Genomic DNA, 22069 nt, shown 5'->3' with positions numbered 1-22069 from the left:
CTGAGGTGAGGTGGGACGGTTCCATGCCGAACTGCCAGTGGAGTCAGTCTTGTTGGCGAAGGCCATCGCCTTGGAGACCTTGGGTGGGAATTCCTTGTGTAGTGCCACGGCAACAGTGCCACATCAAAGAGAGCGGCAGAACGGTTTGGGTCTGCAACAGTGCCCCTCCAAAGGGCTGTTTTCAACCTACAGACCCCGACACACCCCCAAATATCTTAGCAGAATCTCCCTCTCCTATATACTTGACACACACACACACACACATCTGTATTACCTAGAATGCCTTCAGAAAGTACACCCCTTGACTAAATTGAGATTGTGTCACTGGCCTACACACAATACCCCATAATATATCAAAGTGGAATTATGTTTTTAGAAATATTTACAAATAAAAAGCTGAAATATAGAATCAATAAGTACTCAACCCCTTTGTTATGGCAAGCCGAAATACGTTAAGCAGTAAAAATGTGCTTCATAAGTTGCATGGACTCATTGTGTGCGATAAGTGTTTAACATGATTTTTGAATGACTACCTCGTCGCTGTACCCGACACATGCAATTATTTGTAAGGTCCCTCAGTCGAGCTGCGAATTACAAACACAGACCAGGGTTTTCCAATGCCTTGCAAAGAAGGGCACCTATTGGTAGATTAAACACTTTTTTTTTAAACAGACATTGAATATCCCTTTGAGCATAGTGAAGTTATTACACTTTAGATGGTGTATCAATACAGCCAGTCACTACTAAGATATAGGCGTCCTTCCTAACTCAGTTGCCGCAGCTGAAGGAAACCGCTCAGGGATTTCACCATGAGGCCAATGGTGACTTAAACAGAGTTTAATGGCTGCGATAGGAGAAAACTGAGGATGGATCAACAACATAGTTATTCCTCAATATGAACCTAAATGACAGTAAAAAGGAACTAAATAAAAAAATATTCCAAAACATGTATCCTGTTTGCAAAAGGGCACAAGTAAAACTGCAAAAAAATATGGCAAAGAAATGAACTTCATTTCCTGAATACAAAGAGTTACGTTTGCAGCAAATCACATCGAGTACCACTTCATATTTTCAAGCATGGGGTGGCTTCATCATGTTATCGTAATGCTCATCATCAGCAAGGACTAAGGATTTTTTTTTTAAATGGAAGAGATCAATAGGCAAAATCCTAAAGGAAAACCTGGTTCACTCTGCTCTCCAAGAGATACTGGGAGACAACCTCATCAGAAGGATAACCTAAAACAGGGCCAAATTACAATGAGTGTACAAAACATTAGGAACACCTTCCTAATATTGAGTTACACCCCCTTTTGCCTTCAGAACAGCCTCAATTCGTCGGGGCATGGACTACAAGATGTTGAAAGCGTCCCACAGGGATGAGGGCCCGTGTTGACTCCAACATTTCCCACAGTTGCGTCAAGTTGGCTGGTGCACCATTCTTTCAAACTGTGGAGTGTGAAAAATCCAGCAGCGTTGCAGTTCTTGACACACCCAAACCGATGCGCCTGGCACCTACCACCATACCCTGTCCAAAGGCACAAAAATCTTTGGTCTTGCCCAATTACCCTCTGAATGGCACACACACAATCCATGTCAAGGTTTAAAAATCCTTCTTTAGCACATCTCCTCCCCTCCATCTACGCTGCTTGAAGTGGATTTAACAGGTGACATCAATAAGGGATCAGTGCTTTCAACTGGGCATTCTGTCATGGAGAGGTGTTCCTAATGTTTTGTACAGTGTATATACTAGAGTTGCTTGCCAAAACAATATTAAATGTTCTAGACTTAAATTGGACTGAAAATCTATGGTAAGACTTTAAAATGGCTGTCTAGCAATGATCAACCAACAACTTGACAATGCTTGAAGAATGTCACATTTTGTACAATCCAAGTGTGCAAAGCTCTTAGATACTTACCCAGAAAGACTCAGCTGTAATCACTGCCAAAGGTGATTGTAATGTATTGACTCAGGTGTGAATACTTGTGTAAATTAATATTTATGCATTTTGTTTTCAATACATTTGCACACAAAAAAAAAATCTACATTTTTTCCCCTCTTTGGCATTATGGTGTATTGTGTGTGTAGATGGATGAAAAACATCTGTTTAATCCATTTTGATTTCAGGCTGTAACAAGAAAATGTGGAATATGAATACTTTCTGAAGGCACTGTAAATTTCTACCAGCATGTCACGTGCAACTAAAGGCAAAGAAAACCTCTAGATCACCTTTACTCCACACACAGAAACACATACAAAGCTCTCCCTCGCCATTGATTTGGCAAAATCTCTCCATAACTCTATACTCCCGATTCCTGCTTACAAGCAAAAACTCGAAACAGGAAGTACCAGTGATGTGCTACAGGACAGTTTTGCTAGCACAGATTGGAATGTGTTCAGCGGTTCATCAGATGGCATTGAGGAGTTTACCACATCAGTCACCAGCTTCATTAAATAGGGGCATCGACGACGTCGTACCCACAGTGACCGTACACAAATATCCCAACCAGAAGCCATGTATTATGGACAACATCCGCACTTAGCTAAAGGCTAGACCTGGAGACTAGTCCGCAAGCTTATAAGAAATCCTGCTACACCCTCCGACGAACTATCAAACAGGAAAAGCATCAATATATGACTAAGATCGAATCCTACTACACCGCCTCCGATGCGGCAGGGCTTGCAAACTATCATGGATGACAAAAGGGAAACAGCGAGCTGCCCAGTGACGCAAGCCTACCCGATGAGCTAAATGCCTTATATGCTTGCGTCGAGGCAAGCAAAACTGAACCATGCATAAGAGCACCAGCTTTCCTGGATGACTGCGTGATCACACTCTCCATAGTGAATGTGAGTAAGACCTTAAAACAGGTTAACATTCACAAGGCCAGACGGATTGCCATGACGCATACTTAAGAGCATGCGCTGACCAGCTGGCAAGTGGCTTCACTGCACATTGTCAACCTCTCGCAGACTCTCTGTAATACCAACATGTTTCAAGTAGACCACCATAATCCCTGTGCCCAAGAACGCCAAGGTAACCTGTTTAAATGACTATCGCCCTGTAGCGGTCTCTTCTGTAGCCATGAAATGCTTTGAAAGGCTGATCATGGTCCACACACACAAACAGTCGTGAAGAGGGCACGACAACGCCTCTTCCCCCTCAGGAGGCTGAAAAGCTTTGGCATGAGCCCTCAGATCCTCAAAACATTATACAACTGCACAATTGAGAACATCTTGACTGACTGAATCACCGCTTGGTATGGCAACTGCTCGGCATCCGACCGCAAGGCGCTACAGAGGGTAGTGCGTACAGCCCAGTACATCACTGGGGACGAGCTCCCTGCCATCCAGGACCTCTATACCAGGCAGTGTCAGAAGGCTCTAAAAAAAAACTATCAAAGACTCCAGTCACGCAAATGACTGTTCTCTTTGCTACCGCAAGGCAAGTCTGGAACCAACAGGACCCTGAACAGCTTCTACCTCCAAGTCACAAGACTGCTAAATAGTTAACCAAATAACTATCCGGACTATCTGCATTGACCCTTTTTGAACTAACTTTGTCCCATCACATATGCTGTTGCTACTGTTTGTCACTTTATTTCAAGTTATATGTACATATCTAGCGGAATTACCTCGTGCCCCAGCATATGGACCCAGTACATATAGCCAAGTTACTCATGTGTATTTATTGTTACTTGTTTGACTATTTTCTTGTTGGGAAGGGCCTGTAAGCATTTCACTGTTAGCCTACACCGGTTGTTTATGAACATGTGACAAATATAAAAAAATTGACAGACTCACAAAGAAGCCACTCGCATTCTTGTTCTCTGCAACCTTCATTCTAAATATGACCACATAGTTACACAGCATACCCATGCATCCGTACCAACTCATTCTTTTGAGGCAATTCATCTGCCTTCTAAGTCGGTCATATTTAGGATCACTGCCGACAACGACGATAATGTCACAAGTATTTATGGCGACCACTTGGTACATCTCAAAGACAGAGCACCACCAGGTATTTATAAATCACTTTGCTTTATTTAAAAATCAGCGGTAGGCAGTTATGCTATGAAAAAAAAAAAAAACAGCTACAATAACTGCACTTGGCACTGGATGACTGTTTGGATAAAAAAGAAAATGATACATATATTGTGTAAGTTCATATACATATGAAAACCAAAAAAGGAAAACCTTAAATACCAGCTTTTATGTGGTCTCCATGTCTACTGATTCTTATTAATATTACAAATGTTCAACACCCCCAACAAATCCCACCCCCAATAACCCCCGAAAAAAAAAAAAAAAAAAAAAAGAATCTTCACTGGAGCAGAGACTAGGGAGAGTTCCTACTGGTCTCAGAATGACTGCCCCGCTAAACAGGTTACGGTTCAATATGCCCTTAACAACTGGTCCTAGGTCTGATGCATTGTTTAGCTCACAATGGTTAAGGATAGGTCTGGGATAGAGATCCTAGACCTGCTGTTGAGGGCAAAATGTAACCCACACCTTAAAAACCGAATGACTCGTGTGTCCAACAGCCATGATGACGACACATCCTCACTCGTTACGAAAACAAACACGGGAGTAATGCACTGCAAACAAAATACAAGACGTTATTTGTCCGTCTGGACAAAACGAAAGGCAAAACCACTTCTCCTCCAAAAGGAAAGCGCATCAGCAAAATTAATGTGAACACAAAACATGACTTCAAAGAAAAGGCTGAGCAGTCCTCATTGGAATTGAATACGTGGCAAATATTTAGCCATCAGTGGAATGAAATGCCTTTTTTATCGTGAGGGAAGGCCAACCGTTTGTTTTGTTGTCATCATCACATCCCTCCTACGACAATGGCAACAGACTAGATATGGGATTCAGACAAGTGGGCAGGTGGACCCTGTGAGAAGGAGAAACATGCCCCAAAAACCACCTGCGCTCTAATCCACCATCACCCCCTGACCTCCCCCCAACATTAACACAACCTCCTCAAGAGGAGCAAGAAATCACCTGCTCATTAAGACTGGACAAAAGACAAAGATGGACAGAAGGGTGGAATTTAACATTTTAAAAAAGGCAGCTTGCCTTTGATGGAGGCCCCTTGTGTACCCTGTGCCCACAACACAGGAGAATCCGACACCCCCTCTATAAATGAATCCCTAATAATAATTGACTTCATCTTGATGATCATTGGGATCGTGTTTTGACCGAATAAGTTGGGCAACGTGATTGAAACTATTCCCAGGAGACATGTTGTCAGCACCTCATCCATCTCCCCAACCGTCTGTCACAACATGCCCTTGGAGAGTGAGCGAGCGAATCTGGGACAAGGGGTGGTAAAAACAGATGATCGGGTCACGAAGAAGTGACCTGTAGATGGATATCAAGTGGAGGACGTAGCGGAGAAGGAGGGCGGGAGACAAGACCAAGGCTACATCCCAAATGGCACCCTATTCCCGAGATAGTGCACTACCCTATGGGGTGTGGTCAAAAGTAGTGCAATAAGGGAATAGGGTGCCATTTTAGACGTAGCCCATACATGTGCATCTTGGAGGGGGGTTTATCTGACAGTGACCCCCAGCTTCTCCAGGACACGTATCCCCTTCTCCTGGTACTCCTCCCTCGTCAGCCAGAAGTTGTCCTTGTCCTTCATGATGTCGGCCAGCACGGCCCCGCCCAGGAACACCATGTGCTTGCGCCGAGGGGGGTCCTCGATCCGAATCTTGAATTTCTGCACACGAGCAGGAAAGGAGGAGCCAGAATAGAAGATAAGGAGGAGAAGGGAAGAGCGTGAGAAGGGAAAGCAAAAGCATAAGAATAGGGGGAAGAGGAGAAATAAGGGAAAGAGAGCGAAGAGTGGGAGGAAAAATGTCTGTCTTAACAACCTTAACTAAAAATAGGTGTGAAATCGTCTAATAATTACATGAACTGAACCAGCAGGCCTGGCATTGAAAATGCTGAAATGGATATTGTTGCCAAATTGAGCAATCAGTGTGTAAAGGAATGAGTGAGGAACAGTGAGACATTATATTTTAATTTAGTTGAGCGCATGATTTAAACATGGTCCCATGACAAAGATAGTTCACTCAGTGTTGAAACACTCAGTGCTCGTGTTGTGTACACTAATTCAATTTAGGGCAACACCGCCTCCTGGTGGCTGATCAAATGACTGCAGTGAGAAAATGGATCGTTAAATGTCTGTTAGTAGTTGTCCCTCTGTTAAAAGTCAAACATTGGACAGTAAAACCTGCACTAAAAACAGCAACAATAAAATATGACATGTACTTAAAGCAAGCTACTTCGAAGATATAAATGGCGTTCTGTGTGTGTCCTCACCGAGAGCTTATCCACGTCTCCCTTCAGCACGCGCTCCAGGTAGAGCTGCTTGAGCTCACGCTCCAGTCGAGAGGGAAGGCCAGGGTACATGGTGGAGCCCCCCGACAGCACTATGTGTTTGTAGAACTCCGACCTGTGGAGCGAAGGAGAAGACGTTTAGGGAGGAGAGAAGACCTGGATGAAGGAAGAGGTGGAGAGAAATAACTTAAGGTGAATAAGAAGGGCGACATGGAGAGAGGAAAAAGAGAACATTTTGCCACAATGTGTTTGTAGAATTCAGCCCTGAGGAGAGAAAGTGAGGATGTTTACAGAAGAGAAAAAGGGATGTATAAAATATTAGACAAAAAAATACAATATGGAGAAACATTTTGATAATCTAGGACTGACCCCATTTAGTCGACTGGTCAATTGGCCAACAGATTTCATTAGTTGAGCAGTAGCAAAAAAAATACTGTCTAAGACATGCATTGCTGAAATTGTATATTACATAAGAACAATGGTGCACCACTAATAAAAATACTATTTTATAACAAATGCGGTCTCTCGTTGGATAGTGGTCACTGTCCACGGTCGTGAAACATGAGTGCGCTGTTGAATTGGCGCCTTTTCCTAGACCATGTTGCTATGTGCATAATAGCAAAGTTAACCAGCATATTGGTGTTGAGAACAATGCGTCGGAGGCAGCAGCGGAGTTGGGAGACGAGAAAATAGTCCTCGCCTTAATTTTTGTCTAAGAAAAGTGAGGAGAGGGGAAACCACAACTTAAATTAGGTCTATAAACAACAACCCAACTGTTAAATGTGTCTGGCTTTATTAATCATCCATATACAGTACCAATCAGAAGTTTGGACACACTTACTCATTCAAAAGGTTGTTTTTTGTTGACTATTTTCTACATTGTAGAATAATAGCGAAGACATCAAAACTATGAAATAAAACATATGGAATCATGTAGTAACCAACAACAACAAAATGTTCATCTAAATATATTTTAGATTTGGTTTCTTCAAAGGAGCCACCCTTTGCCTTGATGACAGCTTTGCACACTCCTTGCATTCTCTCAACCAGCTTCACCTAAAATGCTTTTCCAACAGTCTTGAAAGAGTTCTCACATATGCGGATAACTTTTTGGCTGCTTTTCCTTCACTCTGCAGTCCAACTCATCCCAAACCATCTCAATTGGGTTGAGGTCGGGTGATTGTGGAGGCCAGGTCATCTGATGCAGCACTCATCGCTCTCCATCTTGGTTAAATAGCCCTTACACAGCCTGGAGGTGTGTTTTGGTTCATTGTCCTGTTGAAAAACAAATGATAGTGGGACAAAGAGCAACGCAGATGGGATGGCGTATTGCTGCAGAATGCTGTGGTAGACATGCTGGTCAAGTGTGCCTTGAATTCTAAATAAAATCACAGACAGTGTCACCAGCAGAACACCCCACATGCGGAGATAATCCGTTCACCAATTCTGCATCTCACAAAGACACCAAATATCAAAAATTTGGACTCAAGACCAAAAGGACAGATTTCCACCGGTCTAATGGCCATTGCTGGCGTTTCTAGGACCAAGCAAGTCTCTTCTTATTGGTGTCCTTTAGTAGTGGTTTCTTTGCAGCAATTCAACCATGAAGGTCTGAGTCACAAAGTCTCCTCTGAACAGTTGATTTTAAAATGTGTCTGTTACTTGAACTCTGAAGCATTTATTTGGCCTGCAAAGGCTGGTAACTAATGAACTTATCCTCTGCAGAGGTAACTCTGGGTCTTCCTTTCCTGTGGCGGTCCTCATGAGAGCCTCATAGCGCTTGATGGTTTTTGCGACTGCACTTGAAGAAATGTTCAAAGTTCTTGACATTTTCCGGCTTGACTGACCTTCATGTCTAAAAGTAATGATGGTGGCTACTTTGAAGAACCTAAAATATATATGGATTTGTTTAACACTTTTTTGGTTCCATATGTGTTATTTCATAGTTTATGTCTTCACTATTATTCTACAATGTAGAAAATAGTCAAAATAAAGAAAAACCCTGGAAAGAGTAGGTGTGTCCAAACTTTTGACTGGTACTGTACATCTACAGAAATAAGACAGATCCTACTTCTGTTGCCTGTTTGAGTGTTTGTTTAATAGCCTACTGATTCCGTGAGTACCAAGCCTCATGCAACCACATCGATAAACAATTTCACACATTTTTAAATCTTTGCTATGCTGTAAAGACTACCTTTTTTCCATTCAGTGTTTACATCTTTCCAAAATTGTCAGAATAGTAGATTTATAATAATCACTCATTTGTCCTTGATCCCCTTATTGTTATTTTAAATTATGAACATCATAATAATAAGTAGTCATTATCATAAGTAAGTTTATAGCAGCCTTGTATAACCATCATCGAGCTGTAGGCCAAAGAGCACATCCTGTTTCGTCTTAATACCGTAACTTACTTAGGCCTATATTGCAATACTTATAAGCTACCATATCAATCAATCATTTATTAGTTAATGTCATCACACAGCATACAAGTCATTCATGATTTGAAAAGCAATCAAGCATTTTAGTTAAAATACAATAAAGCGAATATTGAATAATTAGCAAAAAGACAAATAGGCCTAAACCGTTCCATTTGGGAATTGCATTAACGAATTAATGCTACGGTTTAGTCTTTGCTGCAATAAAGGCTTTACAATTAAAACGTTACAACAGCCTCTCTGGTCCGCTTATAATTTATTTTGTGTTGTTTATATTGTTTCAAACGGTTAGAACAATTATAACCTAACAGTACCTGTTTGGAACACATAATATGCACCCAGCACTTCCTCCTTAACTTATTTTTCTTGATCTCCAGTGTTTTCCACAACTAGTCAAATTTATTCCACACATCTGACTTCCCCTTTACCTCCTGAGCAACTAGCAAACATTCAACTGTTTCTAGTTTATTTGTCATGTCCTCTGCATCCATTTTGCTGTCACGTTTCAGAGTTTGTTAGAACCAATTTATTGATGAGATTATGATATGCTATAGGGCAGGCCTTATTGGTCATGCGCATGAGACGCATACATGTGTCACGTAACGAGAGCAAGGGTTGAGGGAATTTTTAGCAATGGGTGCTAGTCACTCAGTCATTTTTTGTTTTTACTTCTTAGGGATATCAAATCAAATTTATTTATATAGCCCTTCGTACATCAGCTGATATCTCAAAGTGCTGTACAGAAACCCAGCCTAAAACCCCAAACAGCAAGCAATGCAGGTGTAGATATCCTCCTTTTTTTTTTAATGTGTCGCCTAAATGACAAACCCAAAACTGACTGCCTGTAGCATAGATATGCATATCCCTGGTACCATTTGAAAGGAAACACTGAAGTTTGTGGAAATGTGAATTGAATGTAGGAGAATAATACACAATAGATATGGTATAAGAAAATACTAAAGAGAGAGAGAAAAAGTATTTTTCTACCACCATCTTTGAAATGCAAGTGAAAGATCATAATTCTAGCCATCACTCTGGTTGTAATTCCGATAGTGTCCACAAGATGGCAGCAGTGTATGTGCAAAGTTTCAGATGGATTACTTTAAGAATGACTGACCTACAACACTTTGTGAAGTACCCAGGCACATTTGGACAAATCGTGAAGGAGACATTTGCATTCATATTCCATTTTTCTGCAAGAATATCGTCAAATCTGTATACTTGGACTTTGATTTAGCTTACCAAGTACAAGTAGCCAAATTATAAGTTCAACATTTGCAAAAAAGTTTCACAACTCTGAATATCCTTAGAATTTTTGTCCAAAATTAAAAGGCATGCTGTCGTACAAGGTTAGTAGCTACATATGACGACATATACATGGATTCCAGATACTCCCGTAAAGCCAGGCTCATTGGTTTTCTAGCTAGCTATGTTTGACTCTGATTGGTCCTTATTTGACAAAGATAGTCGTTCAAATGATGGCCGCCCGCATCTTTGGCGTGCCATGAAGGCTGCACTCTCTGACCAAATATGATGTCCTATAGGATATACTACACCCCTAATGAAATAGTGAAGTTTTGTTACCTTCTAGGATCTCTGAGGAATAGATACAAATGTGATTTTACTTATTGAAACATTCTTATGAAATTTTCACAGACTCCTTTCTTTGCAAATTCAACAAGTGGAAATACAAAATCGATTGTGCATGCTGTATGAACCTTTTTAGGATATGAAAAAGGATATCTAACAAAACGACACTTATCTCGGACCCTTTGGATGATACATTCTGAAATCTTGCTCTGATTTAAGTACACATTTCACCTTCAGAGGTGAATTTATCAAACCTATCGCGGTGAAAACTTTTGATGTTAGGAGCTCTCAAACAATTGCATGGCATTTTTTCAAAGTAATAGCTACTGTAAATTGGACAGTGCAGTTATTTTAACAAGAATTTAAGCTTTCAGCCGATTTAAGACACTTGTATGTGCCGACATTTGTTGTTTCTCTAAAATCCACTGAATGACTAGAATGTTAACTAATGAAATGGCAAAGAAGTGAAAGAGGGTTGGAAACTACTAGGTCACTAGTAAGTAGGGGGGAGTCGGTCGTGGAGTTACCTGGTGTCGATGTCTGCTGCATTGATAGTATTGAAGAGAAGCTCTGCCACCCCGACTCCCTCCACATTGATGAGGTGGGGCTGGAATAGAGCCTCAGGGGCTTCAAAACGCTCCCCTCCCACCTTGATCATCCTGCCGTCGGGGAGCTGGGGACACAGAAAGGGGAACAACATTCACACATCGGAAAGCATTTAATTGACATTAAGATGGCTTTCTTCTGCTTGAACACCGCTAGGGAGATCTGAAGGCAATGCTAGGCTAGAGATGGACAATAGACAATGTTTGGAACTGGCAACGTTAAGTAAGAGTCTCTCAACCTCTGGTCAGATGGAGCCGGCTGACATACAGTAGGCCTTTTACAGAGCGTGGTGGAACATTATGAGGGAGGGAGCATAAAGGGCCCATTGACGGCTCCAGTCTGGAGTCCAGAGGAGGAAACAGACACCAGGTCAGCACGTGGCGTGGGAGTCTGGGTCGTACAGGAAATGATGTCACGCCCATGGATGGAGGGGGAGGGGGGTCATTTCTTCAACACCACAGTAGTGCTTTTGTTCCATCCTCTGTCCTCCGCCTCTCCTTCTCTCTCCAGGATTTGGGCAGGGAAACAAGGAGGTGCGCCGCCGCCCGCCACACATGAAAAATTCCGTCTACTCCCTCTTTACATCACAGGGACCCCTACCGGCCATTGAACCCGGGTTGCTCAGGGATTTGGGCACGTGGTTGACTTGACTAAGTAACCTGGGGGCATCCAGAGCTTGGTTCAAGAGCTCCTCCCACACTAAATATGGCTTCTAATGCTCTAAAATTATAATGTATCATGCAGATGATTACATTTACATTACATTTAAGTCATTTAGCAGACGCTCTTATCCAGAGCGACTTACAAATTGGTGATCAGGTTATGTCCACAAAGGAGGCAGTGTTACCATATAGCCAGGCTTCAAATACAGATTAATCCTATTATTCTTGGTGTAGGATAGTGTTACCCTTACCATGCAAGACTTTAATAAGTAGAATTTGGTGCAGTGTTGGGGGTAATGTGTTTTTAAAAGTAATGCATTACATAATCAGATTACTTTTATAAGTAAATTGTAGCTTTTTCAAATTGGGTAATATTAGAGTTACTGTCAAACAACGTGTGCGTTACTTTCGGAATCATCCCTCTACTGAGCGCGTTTCCCATGAGCCGATCTCAAATTGTTTCAGTTAATTCTCGAGAGAGCAGAGAAGGGCTGTTTGGAGAAATGTCATGGCAGCCGCTCTCCATAGAAATATATAGAGGGTGCAACTCTGATATTAGCCATTGATCACTTCTGTGATGGGAAAGCCGCTTTTCTGTCTAGTGACAAATGTGCCTTCTATACATCTATGCACTGGCGATAATATAACATAACGTGTTATATTACTAGTTACTTTTGTTAAATGTGACTTTAAGTAACTCGTCCAAACACTGATCTGGTGTGCTGTAGATGACAAATCAGGGTTGGGCTCAGAATGCCCAAAAAACAACAAGAGAAAATACTTCGAAACAGGGTTGTACAATAAGGACTGAAAGTGTAGGACTCTACCAGGATGACGACGTTGTAGGACTATGTTACTGACCGTGTAGGACTCGACCAGCACGGTGGTCTCCAGCGCCAGCTTCTGCTCCTGCTCGATGTTGTAGCCCACGTAGCACAGCTTCTCCTTCATCATGCGCACCGTCTCAAAGTCCGCCGAGTGGTTGAAGGCGTAGCCCCTCAGCAACAGCAACTGGATGATGGATAAAAGTCAGAGGTAAGGGATGTGTTTGGTTGGGTTGCAGAGATCTCATAGGTTGTAAAGGACTGCAAAACGAATTGAAAAAGGACTCCAAATACTCTTTAAAATAGTCACCTTTCCTAATCACAAATCTTACCATGAAATAATGAACAGGTGTGGTTTACAGTCGACTGCTTTCCACTAGCAAGTCATCAGACATACTCATGAAGGAAATAAGGTTATCCAAGGCCCTGTCCAGGAATCAACCCCTAGTTAGTTCCCCCTAGGCTCTTGTGTAGATTTCATATTATTAGGCAAGATAGTTATAAATATATATGGTGGAAGCACCAATGGGCAAGGTGCAATATCCATCATAATGCCTTATTCGGTCTTCTCACATCTACACATGCTAGGGGCTAGGAGTTGTTTCTGGACAGGACATTCTAAGACAGCCTGAGTCACCCGTGGGGAACGAGGGTGTACCTTGATGAGGTAGCGCGTAATGTCCCTTCCTGCAATGTCCAGGCGTCGGGTCAGGTGGGGCAGGGAGAAGCCTTCGTACACGGGGCAGATGTGGGTGACGCCGTCACCAGAGTCCACCACCACACCAGTCAAGAGACCTAAAAAAAAATATGTACTTTTTTTTTTAACAGCAGCGCCAACAGAGTAGGGCCAGTGAGAAAACCCATCCATCGTTTCCAAAGCCCATAAACATTATAGACCATTTCTGTTATTACTCGTTTGAAACGGAAAGCTTTTTATTAATTGTCATTACCGATTTCTTGGTGTCAACGAGTTTTCCGTCAGAATACATTGGTTCAATATTTTTTTTTTAAATGCATGGGCCAATGAAAGGCCTACGTCCTACAAATGAAAGTCTAGTATAGAACACGAAGTACACAGCTACGTACTCAACTACGCGCTACTGCATATTCAACTCTCGGCCTGCTACTGAAAGGGTCACATATTAGCACAGCCTGTGTTTCATCCCTCATTCCACAGCTGTGTTTATTTTTTCCCCAGAGAAAGACCAATGTTACAAACAAGCAGTACAGCACAAATGGAAGCACTTTATTTTATGATACGAGGTATTTACTACGGTAGGAAAAGGATGTGGTATCAATGGGTAGTTTCTGGTACTTAAAATAATTGGTAACTATCTGGTACCAAATCAATTGTTTTAATTTGTTTCTCAAAGAAAACAAGGAACTCATAGGTTATTATTGTGCAACTACTAACTAATAACCATTTAAAAATATAAAGTAAATATCTGGTACTTTCTGTACCGGAAAATAAAGTTTAAGCCCCAAATAATTGTTGCTGCCATGATAGAAACGTAGCAAAAGCTAATTACCGGGTATAACCTCCTATATTCCTCCATGTGTTCTGAAAGGTACTTTAACTTGCAATTCGTTGGAGTGAAATCTCAGGTGCCCAGTGCTCTTCACTGGTTTTGGGTGTCCTACCTTCCTTCTAGTTGCCTCATTTTGCTTTAAAGAACCTACCTTGAGCATAGAGTGTGAGCACAGCTTGGATGGCTATGTAAACCCCAGAGAACTGGTACGTCTCAAACATCACCTAGGAAAGAGGTAGGGAGTGCGAGGGTATGTCACTGGAATATGTAGGTCACTGCAAAAAGTTAAACTTAACATCTTGCTAATACAAATGACCTTTGTTTTTGCATTTTGCACTGCTAGGAAAACCACAACAAATCTAACCTCAACTTCCACTCACAAGGAATAGACCTCCATGTTCATAAACCTCAATTTGAAAAGGTTAAAAATGACTTACCCTCAAAACATTTAGCCATGACTGGCCACCCCGACTCAATAACAGTGGCTCTGACAGACTCCCACTGAGGAGCTGTCGCCAGGCAGCAGACCTAGGTTCAAATACCATTTCAAATCTTTCAGATACTTTAGCTGTGGTTGATTGACCTTGCCTGGCACAATGGAATCAATGGAGTAGTCCCAAAAGTGCAATGTCCACCCATGTGAAACTCCAGACAGGCTCAATCAAACTATAAGTGTTTGAAAGAGTTCAAATACTTGCTGAACCCAGGTCTGCCAGGCAGTGCTGCTGCCTTAGTCACACTGACTGGCAAGTTGCAACTCCAAGATAAACGTCCGTAGCGGGAGCGCTAGTGCCTCCTCAGCACAGAGCGTCACTGTTATGACCGATGAATCATTTAAGATCTACAATGGAACCTTATAAAAGACCTTACAGGAAATCTCCTCCAGCCGTTCCCGGGTACACTCCAGAATACACACTTTCAAAAACTAAAGCATGTTAATGAAATTGTCCTCTGACAACGGATTTAGTCGTCGTGGGTTAACAAAAATAAACACTTTTAAAAGAAAATGTATACACACCTCAATGATCTTCTCGCGGTTCTTGGTTGGGTTCATGGGCGGCTCGGTGAGCAGGATCTTGCAGTTGCGCGAGTCGACGTTGAGCTTCTCGGGACCAAAGGTGTAGTCCCACAGGTGCTTCATGTCATCCCAGTTCCTCACGATGCCGTTCTCCATGGGGTAGTTCACCTCCAGCATGGAGCGCAGCTCGCTCGCCTCATCCCCCACCATCAGGTCCTGGGGAGGGAGGGGATAAAGAGCAGAGTTTCAGACTACTGCTAAAACCAGGGCGTGACCTTTTTAAAATGAACCCACTGTTTTGGAGGAACCCCAACAGCGCAGTAGCCACTGAATATTACTGCATAGAAACGATGCAGTGACCTCCACCAAAGTCATTGACGTACCACAGCAACAAACTGACTGTCACAGTGTCAGTGCCGACTGACCACAGTTATACAACAAACATAATGCTGGATAGCTCTGGGTACGAAGGTAACAATGTCACAAAAGGACATCCACCATCGTAAAACACTCTACAGAACAAACGTAAAGAACTTCCCTAAAAAAAAAAGGACATTTGCATGCCACAATAAACAAGTCAAACATCCCTTGTGGTCAAACATCTAGTCATTCTGCGGGCACGTTGCTTTTAGTGAGCTGACAATACGTTCAGCCCTGCTCCAGAGAGCAGGTGGTAGAGGAGGCCACATTAGATAGATTCCAGCCATGCAGTCAGAGCACACTGTTAGTAGAGCGGAGTCCATCTGGTTAATTGGGATGCAGATCCTATTGAAAATGTCTAGAACCTATAGTATAGGCAAACTCAATAGGCCTGACTGTCTACTGCCAAACAAACAGGTCACTCATATTGGCAGAGAACTGCATGGGCAAACTAATGCTAAATGTGGTCGTTTTTTTTTTGTGCTCTGAGGCAGCTTGCAAGTTTAATTTTAACATGAGACGCTTCAGCAGACATGTTCCCCTTGTCATGACTTCCCCTCCAAAAGGTATATGATATCTCTACTATTGATATCACGGTTTCCTTCTGCAACTGCCTGTATGTGCATAAGCCCATGAATGTCTGCCAGCGTGTTTAACATGTTGATTTGTAAACAACAAAAAACAAGACAGGTAATACAGTAAGGTTAGCCGAAACAACCATTTCATCACAGAAAACCAGGGAAAGAGTAGTAGAGGGGGAATGAGGAAGCAATGCCAAACAACTGACAGATAGAAGGAAAAAAAAAAGGACCACTCTTGTCGGAGAGATGACGAGCGCAGCCATTTCACTGTCCGAGCAGATTGCAGGGACCCATGAAACTAAACATACACACTTACCATCTTTCTGTTATTCTACTTCAACAGGTGAGGAGGAGGAGAGGTGGGAGGAAGAGCGGGATGAAGCAGAGGGTCAGAAGATAGAACAGACAGAGAGAGGTCAGAGGAGCCAAGGTCAGAGGTGAATCAGTGCGTGTCCTACAAAAACCATGGCCTACGCCCGCCCATCCTCTCGTAACGCTGCGGTGTTATCAAGAGGAAATGTTCATGTGTAACACCCTGATAGCAAGACAAGGTGCGACATCTAAGCCAAATCAACAAATCATGGCCAGCGTCCCAAATGACACCCTATTCCCTACGCAGTGCACCACCTTTGATCCGGGCCCATAGGGTTAAAAGTAGTGCACTGTGTAGGGAATAGGGTGCCATTTGGGACTCGAACAGCCATGGTAAATATCAGGGACCAGTGTGTTGGATATATTGGATTTCCAGAGGACACTCAATGGAGGAAATACTTTTTTTTTTTAACTCACAAATACTGTGAGAAACTAAACTCAAAAGGGCTGGTTTCCCCAAACACAGATTAAGGCTAGTCCTGGACTAAAGCATGGTCAATTAAGAATCTCCATTGAAATAGCTTCCTTATCCAGGATATGTGTCAGGAAGATTGCACCAACAGGTTCACAGTGGAGGGAATAAGCAAAATGTAATCTAACAAAGTAGTGAAAATCAAGAAATGTGCACCATTCTCCAGGTAGGTCTACATGTTCTGAAAAACCTAGAACCATAGTCTGCTCCACAAGGCATTGCAGCCATTTCAGAACTTCCCCAAATCTCCACAAAAAATAAAAACGTAATTCATGAGGGCTATGAAGTTGTTAGCCTAGCGGTTAAGAGTGTTGGGATAGTAACAAAAAGGTCACTGGTTCGAATCCCTGAGGTGTAAAAAAGTAAAACTGCAGTTCGGCCCTTGAGCAAGGCAGTTAACCTCACCGATGATGTCGATTAAGGCAGCCCCCCACACCTCTTCAATTGTGCAACTGACTAGGTATCCCTTTTCCCCAGATGGGTACACATTTTTATTTTACCTTTACTTAACCAGGTAGGCTAGCTGAGAACAAGTTCTCATTTGCAACTGCGACCTGGCCAAAATAAAGCAAAGCAGTTCGACACATACAACAGTTACACACATGGAATAAACAAACATACAATCAATAATACAGTAAAAAAGTCTATATACAGCATGTGCAAATGAGGTAGGATAAGGGAGGTAATGCAATAAATAGGCCATGGTGGCAAAGTAATAACAATGTAGCAATTAAACACTGGAATGGCAGAATGTGCATACGCAAGTAGAGATACTGGGTTGCAAAGGACCAAGATAAAAAAAATACAGTATTGGGACGAGGTAGATTGGATGAGCTATTTACAGATGGGCTATGTACAGGTGCAGTGATCTGTGAGCTGCTCTGACAGATGGTGCTTAAAGCTAGTGAGGGAGGTAAGAGTCTCCAGCTTCAGTGATTTTTGCAGTTCGTTCCAGCCATTGGCAGCAGAGAACTGGAAGGAGAGGCAGCCAAAGGAAGAATTGTCTTTGTGGGTGACCAGTGAGATTTACCTGCTGGAGCGCGTGCTACGGGTGGATGCTTTACCTAGCAGAGACTTGTAGATGACCTGGAACCAGTGGGTTTGGCGACGAGAGCGTAGAGGTCGCAGTGGTAGAGGTCGCTGTGATAGACTGTATCCAATTTGTTGAGTAGAGTGTTAGTGTATTTTGTAAATGACGTCGCCCAATTCGAGGATCGGTAGGATGGTCAGTTTTATGAGGGTAAGGATGCTTTGTTGCGAAATAGGAAACCAATTCTAGATTTAATTTTGGATTGAAGATGTTTAATGTAAGTCTGGAAGGAGAGTTTACAGTCTAACCAGACACCTAGGTATTTGTAGTTGTCCACATATTCTAAGTCAGAACTGTCCAGAGTAGTGATGCTGGACGGGCGGGAGGGTGCGGGCAGCGATCGGTTGAAGAGCATGCATTTAAGAGCAGTTGGAGGCCACATAAGGAGAGTTTAATGGCATTGAAGCTTGTCTGGAGGTTAGTTAACACAGTGTCAAAAGAAGGGCCAGAGGTATACAGAATGGTGTCGTCTGCGTAGAGGTGGATCAGAAAATCACCAGCAGCAAGAGCGACATCATTGATGTATAAAGAGAAGAGAGTCGGGCCGAGAATTGAACCCTGTGGCACCCCCATAGAGACTGCCAGAGGTCCGGAGTACAGGCCCTCCGATTTGACACACTGAACTCTATCAGAGAAGTAGTTGGTGAACCAGGCAAGGCAATCATTTGAGAAACCAAAGCTGTTGAGTCTGCCAATAAGAATGTTGTGATCGACCTGGCTAAGGCTTTCAACTCTGTCAATAAATACGGCTGCACAGTAAATCTCTCTTATCGATGGCGGTTATGATATCGTTTAGGACCTTGAGCGTGGCTGAGGTACACCCATGACCAGCTCTGAAACCAGATTGCGTAGCGGAGAAGGTACGGTGGGATTCGAAATGGTCGGTGTGTCAGGCTTTGAAGAGAGGGATGACCGCGGCAACTTTCCAATCTGTGGGAATCTCAGACGATACAAAAGAGATATTGAACATGCTAGTAATTGGGGTTGCAACAATTTTGGCAGATAATTTTATAAAGAGAGGTTCCAGATTGTCTAGCCCGGCTGATTTGTAGGGGTCCAGATATTGCAGCTCTTTCAGAGTTGCTGTGGGGGGATGGGGGGGCTGTTGACCGGGGTAGGGCTAGCCAGGTGGAACGCATGGCCAGCTGTAGAAAAATGCTTATTGAAATTCTCAATTATAGTGGATTTATCAGTGACCGTTTGTGTGACAAATTCTGTATTACACTCAACACACATTCTAATACCTATTTCAGACAGAATTCAGTGTGTTACCTGTTAAAAAAATAATGCATTGTTTATATGACCCCCTTCAAAAACAGGTTATTACCACTTTCTTGAGTAAATACTAAAGAACACATATTTATGTCTAGATATCATAGGGATTTAAACACTTCTGTGAAGTAAACCAGTGAGGTTACCTTGATCTCAATGTTTCCCACTTTAGCTGTGGAGCGAATGATTGGCCTGCCAACCAACGCCGGGAAAATGTGCTCTGGGAAGTTGGAGCCTGCATAGCCGCACTTCACAAACTAGGATTAAAGGGAGAGACAAGGGCAGGGTCAGTGACAAACATCCCTTTTTGCAAGTTGGTAAGTAACATAGGACAAATACATTTTCATAGCACACAGAATGATACATTTTTTTAATAAAGATTAATAATAAGCCTAGAGCCAAATACTAGAAATCACAAAGCATTTAGCAGACTACATTAAAATAAAACCTTTTAGTCCAATAACTAACATAACCTAGCCCGATTGATAATGCACTTCACGTGTCTTGTTCATTAACCAGAAGTTAGAGCCTTATCTACTTTCTCTGAGTCACATGGTGCTGTTTGAGTTGCCCCTAGGTACAGATTTATGATCAGCTTGCCCTCCCCAAATCCTAACCATTAGTGAGGGAAACGCAAAACTGACAAAAGACCAGCACCAGCAACTCCACCCTACTTTGTTTGTGAACACTGAGGGATTACAGAGAAAGTTACAGCATTGGTAGTGTTACCCTCCCACAATCACTACCTGACGTGCCTGACCTGCAGCATGCTTAGGAAGTTACGTAGAGAACCTATGCAGGGAATTTCATTCAAACCTGTTAGGTTGTACTAGGCGCTTGGCTTCAAGGAATAGCCTAGCGCATGAATCAATACGAGTGCTTCTCCATGCATGTTTAAAAATCCTTTGGGATTTATTTAGGCCTACATAAATGATTCATGACTTAATCTTCCTTCTTTCACCTACGTTACATTACATAAATGGCCACATCCTCAACCTGCCAGTAAGAAGAATAAAAGAAGTGTATGACATGCATCATCAAGTAGACATGACATCATCAGCCCGGAGAGGAAGGGGTAACTCAAAGACAAGAATAAAGACAGGAAGTAGGCTACAGTGTACAGCGTGTCCCATTTACACTCTCCGAGCTATGAATAGCTATCAGGCTGTTTTATTCGTAGTGTGAACTAAGGCTGTAAGCAGCATAGTTTCTCTGTGGTAGGTAGCTGGAGAGAGACAAGTCAGCTAACCACTGAATGGAACACAGCCAACAAAAATATATATATTTTTAAAGATAGTATTTAGCTGGACTATTCTTTCATCTAAGGTAAAATGGTGGAGGTGAAAACAGCATAAATGAATTGTTATTTGTCAATTTCAACCAGATGACTCATGTCTACAAACATATTTTACAAGAGAGTTGCAATTGATCTGATAACTCCTTACATGGAAGAATGGTTTCAGACTTCCTCACTGTACAAGAATGAGGCATGCGCATTATCTACTGCTCGAGACAAGTTGGTTAACTTGTTCAACAGTTGGTAGCAATACTTTAATTGTGATACTTGTTTGTTGGTGCCTGTTAAACTATATGCGTAAATCCTCATTCAATTACGCAACAACGTAGCAGTGTAAAATACTTGCTACAAGTACAAAGAGGTTTCGGGTGAGGGCTGGGCTACATCATCATTCTTTGTGAACAACACCAATCAGTATCTAAAAATGTGGAGTTCCTGAATAAAACGCAATAGATCACGTCTTTTCCTTGCCCAATTCGTTGCAATTAACAATAACGCTGGCAAGTTCGAAAAAAGAGCTCTCGTTAGTTTGAGTTTACAATCAAATTGAAACAAGGGGTGGAAATGTAGGGTAATGTCTGATGAATACATATGATATAGCTAAATGTGGCAGAACACGAGATTTAAGTGATCTCTGGAGCATGCTATAAAACAATAACTGCGATTTGTACATTTTAAGGCTAGCTATTGAGTTTGCTGGCCAGCAACCTAACTAGCTCGAGACGATTCGAGTTCGCAATGTCAGCACGAGCAGCCGACAGCAGCGATAACAATATGTATGGATACTCCCACTGATTCACGAATTCTAGTCAACAATCGGTACTCTAAACATTCCACCGACCGGTGTAAACCTTGCCACCTCTAATTGACAGATGCACCAACCTCAATGAATGCATAACTAATTGACAAACTGACAGACCGTGGCTACACAAGCTAGCAATGAAGCGAGCTACTTCCTGTTCCTCCCCATCTCATCTGCCAAATTGCACAAAAGCCGGAACCCTCATAATTTGACGATAGAACACAGTCTGTGTGTAAACTTACCCCGGTCCCATTGTCGCAAACCACCACTTTCCTTCCCTGGCTATCCATTTTCTCGGAATACAGAAACCAGCAACCCTCCCTGGCACAGCTTTCTTCGGCAAGGCGGAAAACAGCACCCCGGCTCTAGCAAAGGGCTTTTTCCGGAATGTATGACACATGCCCATATTACACACACACCTATCAGGGTAGAGATAGCTAAGAAATTCAGCCAATTACGTATGGCAACGCCTTTCCATACACTTTTCTATTCGACAATCCCACTGATTGACGGTGTTGTGTCAATCAGAATTTGGAAATATCCATAATGCAAGCTTTATCAATGCATTTAGGTGGTGGCCTGGTGGGCCAACGCCGAAAACAGTGAAGTTGATCGATCTACGTCGAGGGAAGAGCATCTGTTTTTTTTATATGACAATGAAATATTCTAATAATTACTGTAACATTTGTTGGCACCTTCAATTCTTGCACATTTTCTCAGAATAAGTATATTTCAACCAATGAT

General features: G+C 42.4%; 1 protein-coding gene across 1 annotated transcript; it reads right to left on the bottom strand.

Moving 5' to 3' along the window:
- Positions 1 to 4020: 4020 nt before the first annotated feature.
- LOC115103903 (actin-related protein 2-A-like) lies at positions 4021 to 21711 on the bottom strand. Its single transcript, XM_029624943.2, has 9 exons — positions 21568 to 21711; positions 19373 to 19483; positions 15020 to 15235; positions 14153 to 14225; positions 13131 to 13267; positions 12510 to 12659; positions 10908 to 11053; positions 6335 to 6467; positions 4021 to 5729 (listed from the first exon to the last, which is right to left on the bottom strand). The coding sequence occupies exons 1-9, from the start codon at positions 21613 to 21615 to the stop codon at positions 5559 to 5561; spliced, it is 1185 nt and encodes a 394-aa protein (XP_029480803.1). The 5' UTR covers positions 21616 to 21711; the 3' UTR covers positions 4021 to 5558.
- Between the last annotated feature and the right edge of the window lie 358 nt (positions 21712 to 22069).

Source organism: Oncorhynchus nerka, linkage group LG21 (assembly GCF_034236695.1).
Source record: "Oncorhynchus nerka isolate Pitt River linkage group LG21, Oner_Uvic_2.0, whole genome shotgun sequence".
Taxonomy (NCBI): domain Eukaryota; kingdom Metazoa; phylum Chordata; class Actinopteri; order Salmoniformes; family Salmonidae; genus Oncorhynchus; species Oncorhynchus nerka.
This window is presented reverse-complemented; position numbering and strand designations above follow the sequence as displayed.